At 34.5% G+C, this 11,766-nt stretch overlaps 1 protein-coding gene across 1 annotated transcript; it reads right to left on the bottom strand.

The window, feature by feature from the left end:
• Window positions 1-7,366: 7,366 nt before the first annotated feature.
• LOC140150876 (mitogen-activated protein kinase kinase kinase 20-like) lies at window positions 7,367-11,761 on the bottom strand. The gene is made up of 3 exons (XM_072173024.1): window positions 11,658-11,761; window positions 9,822-10,637; window positions 7,367-7,753 (listed from the first exon to the last, which is right to left on the bottom strand). Exons 2-3 carry the CDS (start codon window positions 10,350-10,352, stop codon window positions 7,382-7,384), a joined length of 903 nt encoding a protein of 300 aa, XP_072029125.1. The 5' UTR covers window positions 10,353-10,637; window positions 11,658-11,761; the 3' UTR covers window positions 7,367-7,381.
• Window positions 11,762-11,766: the final 5 nt, after the last annotated feature.

Here is an 11,766-nt window from a genome sequence, read left to right as displayed (position 1 = left end):
ATAAAACTAATGTTAGTAACTATAGACCTATCTCTGTATTACCAATTGTATCAAAGATCATTGAAAGAGCTGTCCATGATCAATTATATGAATATATGAGTAATGTAGGACTGTTATCAAATGCTCAATAAGGATTTCGTCCGAATCATTCCACAACAACAACCCTTCTAGATGTACAAGATTACATTTTAAAGAATATGGATACAGGTTATGCTACAGGCGTTTTATTTATAGACTTAAAGAAAGCATTTGATACTGTAAATCATGATATTCTGATTAGGAAACTTAAACAATATGGGGTATATGGGGATGAATTATTATGGTTTAAATCATACTTAAACAACAGAGAACAAACTGTTAATGTTAACTCAACTCTTTCTGACTTTAGGCCAATTGATATTGGTATTCCTCAGGGCTCAATTTTAGGTCCTTTACTGTTAATCATTTTTGTTAACTGTTTACCTAATGCTGTGTCTGAATGTAAAACTGTAATGTATGCTGATGATACCTCTTTAATGTGTAAAGCTAAAAATGAATCTGATCTTAAAATTCAAATGGAGTCATGTTTAAGTAGGGTAGCTGAATGGTTCAAAGTAAACAAACTCACTTTAAATGTTGAAAAGACTAAGTTTATGATCTTTGGTACAAACAAAATGCTTGAAAAGTTCAACAATGTACATTTATTATATAACAACAATGATATTGAAAGAGTAGATGAGTTTAAAAATCTAGGTGTAAAATTTGATAGCAAGATGTCTTGGTCAGCTCACGTTGATAATGTTAGTAAAACTATTTCCAAAAGAACTGGTATAATAAAAGCGTATAAAATATTTCCTTCCATATAAAACCACTGTAATGTTATCCAATGCTCTTGTTATTCCCCACTTTTTGATTATGGCAGCATGGTCTGGTCAAATTTTAGTGTAGAGTACCATAATAGGCTTCAGGTACTTCATAATAATTTAGCTAGAATAATTCTCTCAGCAGATAAGGACACCAACTAATGATTTAATGAATACTTTGCAGTGGGTTAAACTTGATCAAAGATGGCATAATACTCTATTAATGACTGTTTTCAAATGTTTAAAGAATGAATATCCATCATACTTATCTTCTCAATTTGATTTTGTTCATGATAACCATAATCATATAACTAGAAATCATACTTCTAATACATTGATTGTTCCAAAATTTAAATCAAATTCAGGTCAACGTACTTTTCACGTCAGGGCAGCCTATGCATGGAATTCTTTGCCACCGACAGTAAGGCGCAGATGGAAAATATGACTTTAGGCCAATTTCAGTCAAAAATTAAAGACATTTATGCCTGTATTTATCTACTTTTTGTTCATTTGCTTGCTTATTTTTGTATAAATATAATTATTGTATTTCTGTATTTTGAATCATGGTATTTATAATTTTCTTGTATTTGATGATACCATTATACTTATTTGTAATACTAGTATATTATGTATGCTATTTTTGTAAATATCGTGTATCGTAATATATTTTGTTGCTATAACATGTATACAATGAGGGCCTGCTTGAAAAGCAGTGCTTGTCACTGAAGCAGTATTACCCTCAATAAAGAAAGAATAAATAAATAAATAACCATATTCCACACCATCGCATCTCACACTGCCCCCAAAGGAACATGTACAGTGTTATGTCAAAAGCATGTAAATAATGACATACAAAAATTACATTGATTACCAGAAATAGACAAATGCATAAGCATTTGAATAAGTAACAAGTATTTTATGTGACGTAATAATAAAATTAAGATCAATCAATTAAGTTTATTATGATTTGGCAAACCATTCCATACATTTGGTTCCATTCTTAGGTAACAATTATTTGAGCTTGTTTATATTATCTCCAATATTCATTGAATATATTTTACACTACATATGTGGTTTACATAATACATGCATTTTTATTAATGTCTTTGTATTGTTTTTACCAATAATCAGTGCAGTTAATGAGCTAAAAATCCTTTTATGAATGCTCATGAATATGCAATTTTTGACAATATTTTGATGCAAAACAAATGTGCATAGCATTTTTATTTCACAGAATATTGTTTTAAAACTTGTCAAAGTGTTCCTTATATTTATAACTTCCAGATAATTTATGTATAATACATTACCTGGCCACTCACTCTTATTGGCAAATTCATGAACAGCAAAACAATTTGTGCTTCAGGTTGTTGACATAATCTCAAATAAGCATATGATATCACATGCTTGCTATGGCAAGGATTCATGTATGAAACAGGCCACTGTCCTTTGTATTTGGGAAATTTAATGTTGGGGTCTAGATAGATCTGGATAACAATACAAGTAACAGGATATATTAAAGTTTAAACTTAAGGGCTGGGGTATGAACGTTTGGACAGTATTTATTTTGGGACATTAGAGCACATCAGACATATCGAATTGCATTCTGAATATGAAGAATGTCATTCCGATATCAAATAATTTTGATTTTTTGAAATTCACAATTTAATACACATTTTATGGCAAATCATTAAAAATTGATATTTTTGATATTTAACAGTACTTGAAGTAAACTTTATAAATCTGATGATTTATACTTAAAGTGTATGTAGGTGGGATGAAAAGCCCGACGATCAATTGAAAATTTTGACCTTTCAGTATTAAAGATATGGATTTTTTTCCCAAAACACCAAAAAAAATTAGGTCTTTTTGGGAAAAAATCCATATCTTCAATATGAAAGGTCAAAATTTTCAATTGACCGTAAACTTTTCCTCCCTGCTACATACACTTTAAGAATATATCATTAAATTTATATAATTTACTTCGAGGACTGTTATATATCAAAATTTGAAAAATATCAAATTTTTATAATTTGTCATAAAATTTGTATTATATTGTGATTTTAAAAAATGAAAATTATTTGATATCAGAAAGACATGCTTCAGTATTCAGAATGCAATTCGACAGGTCTGAGGTGCTCTCATGTCCCACAAAAATACTGTCTAAAAGCATAATAAACGCTCATTTTGGATCCCTTAATTTACCTTGACTTTATAACAATAATACAGGTAATTTATATAACACATGTTACACTGGAGAACCAGCCTCCCAAGTGTGTACAATATCTACTATAAAAGCACCCGAATACAACTAGAACCTAAATACATGTCAAAAATTATCAAAATATTCATCGAGATATATGTTACGTAAAAATCGGGCAATAACAGATAAATTTAATTAAAAGATGACCAGCAAGTTATATCAATATAGGTATAATTAGACACAATTTTTTAGGCCAAAAAAACGCAACTTGATTCCTCCAAATCCGAGAAAATCTGTGATTTTTTTCGAGGATAGCAGGTGTATAAATGGGTACCGCCAGCATAATGTAATGCTGGGAAGGTAAAACGGACTGGTTGTGCATGGGGACACTCCCACAACAAGTTAATTCAAGGAAGTCTAGTTAACACACTAAGGACCGCAAGGTCCGATTTCTCGAAGCTGGGCTAGTGGTCAGGCTAGCCATACCAATGTGGATCCATTTTATTGATTTATCTTTCTAGGTGATGTACGATGTGCAATTGTAAGCACTGGTATATAGGACTAATTGGACTTAAGCCTGATGACTTAGGAAGCCTGACCACTAGCCATGCTTCGAGAAACCGGCCCTAAGTGACCTAATTAGTGTACTTACATGGATCCCTGTTAGTGCCTAATGTCACTGTTTTGGGGGACAATTATTGATAATTTGTGCATGTCTGCAGCAGGGTTATTTTTATGCCTCCACCGCGAGGCATACTGTTTTTGCAATGTCCGTGCTTCCTTCCGTGCTTCCGAGCTTCCGTACTTCCGTCCGGATGCGGGCATGGATGGGCGGATTGACTTCAGATTTTCAGGATAGGTTGGTCATGGTCAGAAACCCTGGATACTTTTTTATGGGTGGGGGTGAATGCCATATACTGAGGTCAAAGGTCATTTGAGGTCAACTTGTAAATTTGGTCTCATATGAACAGTTCAAATCCTATGGGCATGACACTTGGTGGGTATAGTCAACATTTGGAGCCAAATTTTTGGAAGGTTATTTTGGGGTCATCTGGGGTCACCCAGGGTCATCTGAGGTCAAATTAGCAAAACTGTCATATGGGCATGACACTTGGTGGGTATAGTCAACATTTGGAGCCAAATTTTTGGAAGGTTATTTTGGGGTCATCTGGGGTCACCCAGGGGTCATCTGAGGTCAAATTAGTAAAAACTGTTGTATGGGCATGAAACTTGGTGGGTACCATCAACATTGAGGGCTGAATTTTTGGAAGGTCATTTTGGGTCAGCTGGGGTCACCTAGGGGTCATCTGAAGTCAAATTAGTAAAGACTGTTGTATGGGCATGGAACTTGGTGGGTACAGTCAACATTCGGGCCAATATTTTTGGACGGTCATTTTGGGGTCATCGAAGGTCATCTAGGGGTCATCTGAGGTCAAATTAGTACAAACTATCATATGGGCAGGAAACTTGGTGGGTACAGTCAACATTTTGAGCCAAATTTTTGGAAGGTCATTTTTGGGCCATCTGGGGTTACCCAGAGGTCATCTGAGGTTAAATTAGTAAAAACTGTCGTATGGGAATGAAACTTGGTGGATACAGTCAACATTTAGATTCAAATTTTGGAAGAGGTCATCTGAGGTCAAATTAGTGAAACTTTCATATGGGCATGAAACTTGGAAAGTTGTAACTTTTCTAAATGTCTATAGAATTCCCTATACACTATTTCAACCTCATTTATGTGACTCTTATTTTTGCCCATATTTTTTATGTTTGTTTGTTTACCACTTAGTTGACTTTTAGCGTTATAAGATTTGTACACATTTAAATCGCCCCATGGTGGAGGCATCCCATTCGAAGCCTTGCGTTGAAAACACCCACCGAGAACCGCGAATGCTGAGAACCGTGAAAGCCGAGAACCGCTCTAGTTTTCTCTGGTATATTGCTTATTACATGCACTTCTCATCTAGCAAATTATTTTGGTTATACTTCTGGAATAGTTGTTTCTGGTACGTGATATCATTAAGTTTTATTGTAAAGTAAAATATAAATGTGTTTGTATATACCTGTGTCCTGTAAGCTGCATGCAATACCCCAGTCATAGACTTTAAGCATCATATTTCGAGGCGCGGAAAGACACCAAATTTGTGTCGTATGACCTTTGACATTCTTTTGTGGCGAGTGACATGGTCTTTCAATTCACCCCGAGTGTCCTTGACAGGCTTGATTATGCTTCAGTGGTCATGAAAGAATTCAAAAGATAACCTCTGCCCCAATAATCCCAAGCTATTGTCTGAAACTGCACCTCGGAAGATGTATGGTAAAAACTCAGTCCTCAAATGATAGTCATATAACGACCAAAAGATAAATTACTGACTTTCATTGAGGACTGAGTTCCGCAGTCTAGCAATACCCAATTACCCATCCATCCTGTATCAAACATTGCTGAGCTATTTTTGCAATGCATAAATGCTACAATGTAGACCTGTTTCACCTACTATTAACTTTGTACCATTTGCTGTCAATGCAAGGCATGATAGGTTGACATCATGGATTGGAATACAGCCTAGGTATTGACCCGATTCAGAGTAGCAAAGTATTTCACGCTTGTGTGATTTGTTTACATTTGTAATGAATACTGTATCCCTGTAGCAGTAAACTCCAAAACAATGCCATTGTAAATCTTCTGTAGGATGCTTGAGAGTGTGTAGGACCTGTCCTGTGTTGCTAACTATCTGGGGAGGTTTACCATACCCAGCAGCTACAATGATTGTGTCTTGTGACGTTACAGCTAGATAATATGGTTGGATGCCTACCTTGATACTATAGTTACATAAGACCCATCTTGTTTATGTTTATTTATATGCATTGACCTAACATGCCCTACATATACATAATCTTTAGTATCTACTGCCAGGCCACATAGACGTGGAGTATTAAAAACAGAGGATGCCTGTGGACTCGAAGATCGCCATGGATATTTGAACTTACAGTCAACATTATACAAGTGTACACAATTAGTTTGATTAGTGATAAAAATTCCTTTAAAAGGGAAGGCCAGCGCCAATGCAGAAGAGGTCTTGTAAATAGTTTGGGTCACCGTGAAAGGCATTTTTAGGATCACGCTTACATCCATGTTACATGACAGTTCACCAAACCATCAATGGTGAGAACATGCACACTGAAACAGCAAAACACATTAACTCCTATAACTCCTGTCAACTCTTTAATTCATTACTCCAAATTGTTCTGTATTTTTGTCTTTACTGCTTTTTTCCCATGCTTATTTTAAAAATCAAGAAATACACTGCAGTTGTTAGTTAATTCGCTATGTTAACTCAACTTACATGCACATTTTATTTTAAAATAATTTTATATTATTTCGCAATGTATAGTTTACTATAAAGTAGATAGTGGCAAGCACATGATAAAGGACTGATCATTCACTACAATCTTCACTTTTAAACTGTATTTTTTGAATGTGTTGATTGTTAGTCCGCAACTCCTGCAAAGCTATGGACATGGCATCTTACCTACTCCATTCTGTAGTCTGCATTGTGTGTTTTCTCAGTCTTCAATCATTTTGTTGAATGTAATTTTATGAATCAAATAAAAAAGATAGAAATTGGCCTCACTTTAGTTGTGTGTCATTTTACAGTATTTATCATTTATAAAGTAAGACAATAATTTATTTATTTTCTATAAGTGCATGTCAAAATATGGGATATATTGTTCAATATTATAGCTAGCCCCTAAAAACTTTATTTTCAATCGGATTTTTCCCGTTGAAAAGACAAAACTGATGTTAAAGATAGCAATAATATCATCAATAACATTTTGAGTCAATTTTATCCATAAAACGATACAGGATAGGATAGATAATTACTTTGACTTCAATGTGGTCCATATAATGAAGATTTTGATTCCACAACATTATTAGATCTGTTATCAACATATCAATTATGCACTCACAGGCAACCAAACATCATGCTATGCGAGTCAGTAGTCCACTGATATGACCTCGTGATCATTCCCCCGCTTTGACCATGTCATTTTTTTGATATGTTGATTGCTGAACAAGTTTATGTTTATATGTGTAGGCCTAACCTATGATAACTTTTAAAGTCATAATTAATTCAAACATAACTTTGGCAATACTCAATCGTTTTCGTTCGTTGAAATGGCAAAACATACTTTCTTTTCCTTGCAAATCGAATTAGCAGACATCAAAAACATTTCCACCACAGAAGTAAAAAAATAATTCATACCAATAGAAGAAGGCTATAATCTTAGCTAATCTTTAGTGTACACAAACCCCATCTCAGAATTAGGTACCAGCGCCCTATGCGCTGGTGACAAAGTAAGTGCTTCCATCACAGCTAGTAGTGATTTGACATGGGTTTGACTTATGTCTTGGTTGCATGCTGCACTTGTATACCCCATCACTGCTGAATACTTTGACCTTTGTTGATGCATCAATGATGGCGATATCACCATTAGGGTTAACTGTGACATCTTGTACATACTGACCAAATTGACCATGTGTAGCTAAACAAAGCCTTTTCTCCAGCACCCAAGGACCAGCTAGGATTTGTTGCTGCCAAATATCTACTGGTACTGCTAGTAATGCTGCTGATTTACATACTGGTACTGTTAGTACTGCTGCTGGATATACTGATACTGCTCGTACTGCTGCTGGTTTACATGGAGTTATCTATTATAAGATGTATAAATATGTGAAGGAATGAGAGTAAATGGATTTAGTTGAGAGATTAGAATGAGAACTAGTGGCTATGTTAAAAATGTTTTGAGTTAAAAACGATTCCTTTTCAAGCAAACGATCCCTTTTCAAACAATATACTCCAATTCTCCTTAAGGGATCTAGAATGAGCGTTTATTGCGTTTCGACAGTATTTTTTGTGGGACATGAGAGCACCTCAGACCTATCGAATTGCATTCTGAATACTGAAGCATGTCTTTCTGATATCAAATAATTTTTGAAAATCACAATATAATACAAATTTTATGACAAATTATAAAAATTTGATATTTTTCAAATTTTTGATATATAACAGTCCTCGAAGTAAATTATATAAATCTAATGATATATTCTTAAAGTGTATGTAGCTGGGAGGAAAAGCCTACGATCAATTGAAAATTTTGACATTTCATATTGAAGATATGAATTTTTATCCCAAAAAGACCTAATTTTTTTGGTGTTTTGGAAAAAAAATCCATATCTTCAATACTGAAAGGTCAAAATTTTCAATTGATCGTCGGCTTTTCATCCCCCTACATACTCTTTAAGTATAAATCAGCAGATTTATAAAGTTTACTTCGAGTACTGTTAAATATCAAAAATATCAATTTTTAATGATTTGCCATAAAATGTGTATTAAATTGCGAATTTAAAAAAATCAAAATTATTTGATATCAGAAAGACATTCTCCGTATTCAGAATGCAATTCGATATGTCTGATGTAATCTAATGTCCCAAAATAAATACTGTCCAAACGTTCATACCCAGCCCTTAATGATTAATATAAATTTTAAATATATGTATAGACACCTGGTATACTATACTGTATAAGTGGGAATTTTCACGAGGGTTTATTTTTTTGCGAATTTCGCGATTAGGGCTCCAACTACGAAAATAACACCTCGCGAATATATGCAATAATGTATTACAAGTATAGGAAAGGACTGGCCAATTGCGAAAATAAAATTCGCGAAAATGTGTCTCTCACTCCAAATCGCGAAAATAACTGTACGTGAAAATTACCACTAATGCTGTCATCAAATCAAAATCCAAGCATTTGCTTTTGCTAATGAAATGGCAATTACACAACATATAGCACCACATTCATTTGGTCTTACTTTTTATTTTGATTCTCTCAATTGACCTTGAGTTATAACTACCATTATCATGTCATCTGATTTCCTTTGACCTTTGAATGTATTGTAATCAACACAGTCCCTTCCAGTCAACATACTAGTAGTACATCTCATGCATATTAATATACATGAGATGTCACTGTAGCTGAAATGGATAATAATTTATATGATGTACTTAAATTTCAAAGTAGTTTTAGAATTATATTCCATTTATAGCCGAAATTCTATATAGCAAAAAGAGTATCAAAAGTATATATCAAAGTATATTAAAACTATATCAAATGACAAATTGGAAAAGGAACCACATGGTCATTAGTTCAGTAGTGTATCAAAAGTATATCAAACTATGATTTGGTACATTTTTGATACCTCTCATTTGACAAATTTGATACATGCCACCCCACTGAATCCAATGTGACCTCAAGATGTTACAAGCATTTGATTGGATGAAGGTACAGTTTTAAAAGTGACAAACTGGCTTATACAAGATTCCAACAAATGCAACAAAGAGACAACACAGTTTCTTCAGTCAAGCTTTATTTAAAGCATTGTAACTTTACTTCTTGAGTTCACGTTGGATTCAATGGGGTGTCATAATGTGCAGGATTAGATAATGCATCTATTTAAAAAATAAATTTGCCCAAATATGGTTTAGTTTTAAAATTAGGATTTTTTTCCAAGTGTAAGTTTACTTTTTGGGTGCAGTATAGAATGGCATGCACACAGTTGGGCGCAGCACTTACGCTAATTGTGCGTTGCATAATGCGTGACTGGTGTGCACTTATGTGAATTTACGCAAGTGTAAGTTGATGGGTTATGGGGCTCTATTGACATGCAGAGTAACAAAAACTGAGAAGGGGGCTTTAAAATTTTCAAGAATTGCTTACCACAGAAATAATGTGCTCAATACTTGGCCTTTGCTTCCAATCTTCATCCCAGCACTGCTTCAGTAAGTCGGCAATTGGTTGGGGCATTTCTGTAGGGATTGGTAGCCTTTCTTTCAGGTGGCAGACTCGCCAGGCGATGACTTGAAATTGCAAACCCTTAAATGGAAACTTTCCTGTCCATAGCTCCCATATAACTACAGCTAATGCGAAAATGTCATAGTTTGGAGAGAGCTTGCCAAGAGTAAACAGCTCTGGTGCCATCCAGGGAAAAGATGCCCGTTGTGTAGCATTGCTGATTGTGTTCTTAATTTTCTTGGCCAACCCAAAATCGGCTAACTTCAACGAATTATCTCGCGTTATCAAGTAGTTCAGCGATTTCAAGTCTTTGTGCACAATCTGCTTTCCCCTGAGGTATTTTATCGGAATTGATGCTTGCTCTGCCCAATACAATTCTAGGTTTGTAGATAGACCCCCATGTTCATCCAAATAGCTACGTAGTGAGCCACCTTCACACAGCTCCAAAATCAGCATAAACTCTGTTTCTTCATCGACAAAACCAAGTAGCTTGACAATGCTTGCATGATCAAGACTAGCGAGAATGTTCAACTCATGACGATCAGGCTCGTTAAGCCTTTTAGCCGCTACTTGTATATCCTTTGAGGGCTCTTTCAGGTCATTTGGAAAACAGTCCCAAATCCTCCACTTCCAATTTGCTTCACTAGTTTGAGCTTCTTTTTCCTAATTTTTGGTACATTAGTTGGCATAGAGGTACATGTAGGCATAGATGTAGCCATCTTGGTTTTAAGTGTATGTTACCTGTTGAAAATACAAATAAAGAGGGAAACATTAATTTAGCCTCAGATGCTTATTCCAATTTCAACCATTATTATGCTTTGAGAATCTTCCATCCTATACTTTATACACATTTTTAAAAACCAATTATTCTGGATATTGGCGACCAATTTCACCTGAACACGGAGGTCTCTGCATCAGCTTGCAGTCCACGATCACCATACATGTAGAATATAGATATAGCAACACCGTTCAGCGACCCCACTTTTAGGCGGTTACAGAATGTAATCGAGAAAATTTTGACCAAAAATCACAATTTTGACCAAAAATCACATTTTTGACCAAAAATCACTTTTTTGACCAAAAATCACTTTTTTGACCAATAATCACTTTTTTGACCAAAAATCACATTTTGCCCAAAAATCACATTTTTGACCAAAAAACAGATTTTTGACCAAAATCAAATTTTGACCAAAAATCACATTTTGCCCAAAAATCTTTTTTTTTTTTGACCAAAAAACAGATTCTCACGGCATAATAATGATAAAATTGATTGTATTTTTTCGCACGATACACAAAGATATTTGTCTCGCTGTGAGTTTAAAAGATATCGTGCTCGGCTATCGCCTCGCACGATATCTTTTAAAACTCACAGCTCGACCAATATCTTTGTGTATCATGCTCATTCCATCCAATTTTATATCAAAGTTGGTTACAAGAAGCATGGACCAAGCTTCTTTTGGGGTGTACATATGTACACAGTTTTACAATGAAGAACATGCAGTGGCTCTTAGAGACATTTTTTTAAAGGCCAATACGTCTAAAGCTGCTTTTTGAGCAAAGAAAAGTTGCAGTTGTAATGGTATAAAAGAATGATAATTCTAATTTAATAGACAGCAATAAATCAATCAATTCATCAAGAAAATAATTCAAACTGAACCTTTATCATGTTTATGATAATATTATTAAATGCAATTCAGAAAAACAAAAAAAAAGTTTTGAAACTGTCAAAAGAAACTAACACAGCAAAATGTTTCACTTTACCTTGCAAATATATTCTCTAATTAAGTGACGGATTCACACTAATCTTTTTCTGTGTCCTCTATGTATATTGCAGAGAGAGCCACTTCTGGTGATTCCTACCATATCACGT

Source organism: Amphiura filiformis, chromosome 4, assembly GCF_039555335.1.
Source record: "Amphiura filiformis chromosome 4, Afil_fr2py, whole genome shotgun sequence".
NCBI classification, from domain to species: Eukaryota; Metazoa; Echinodermata; class Ophiuroidea; order Amphilepidida; family Amphiuridae; genus Amphiura; species Amphiura filiformis.
This window is presented reverse-complemented; position numbering and strand designations above follow the sequence as displayed.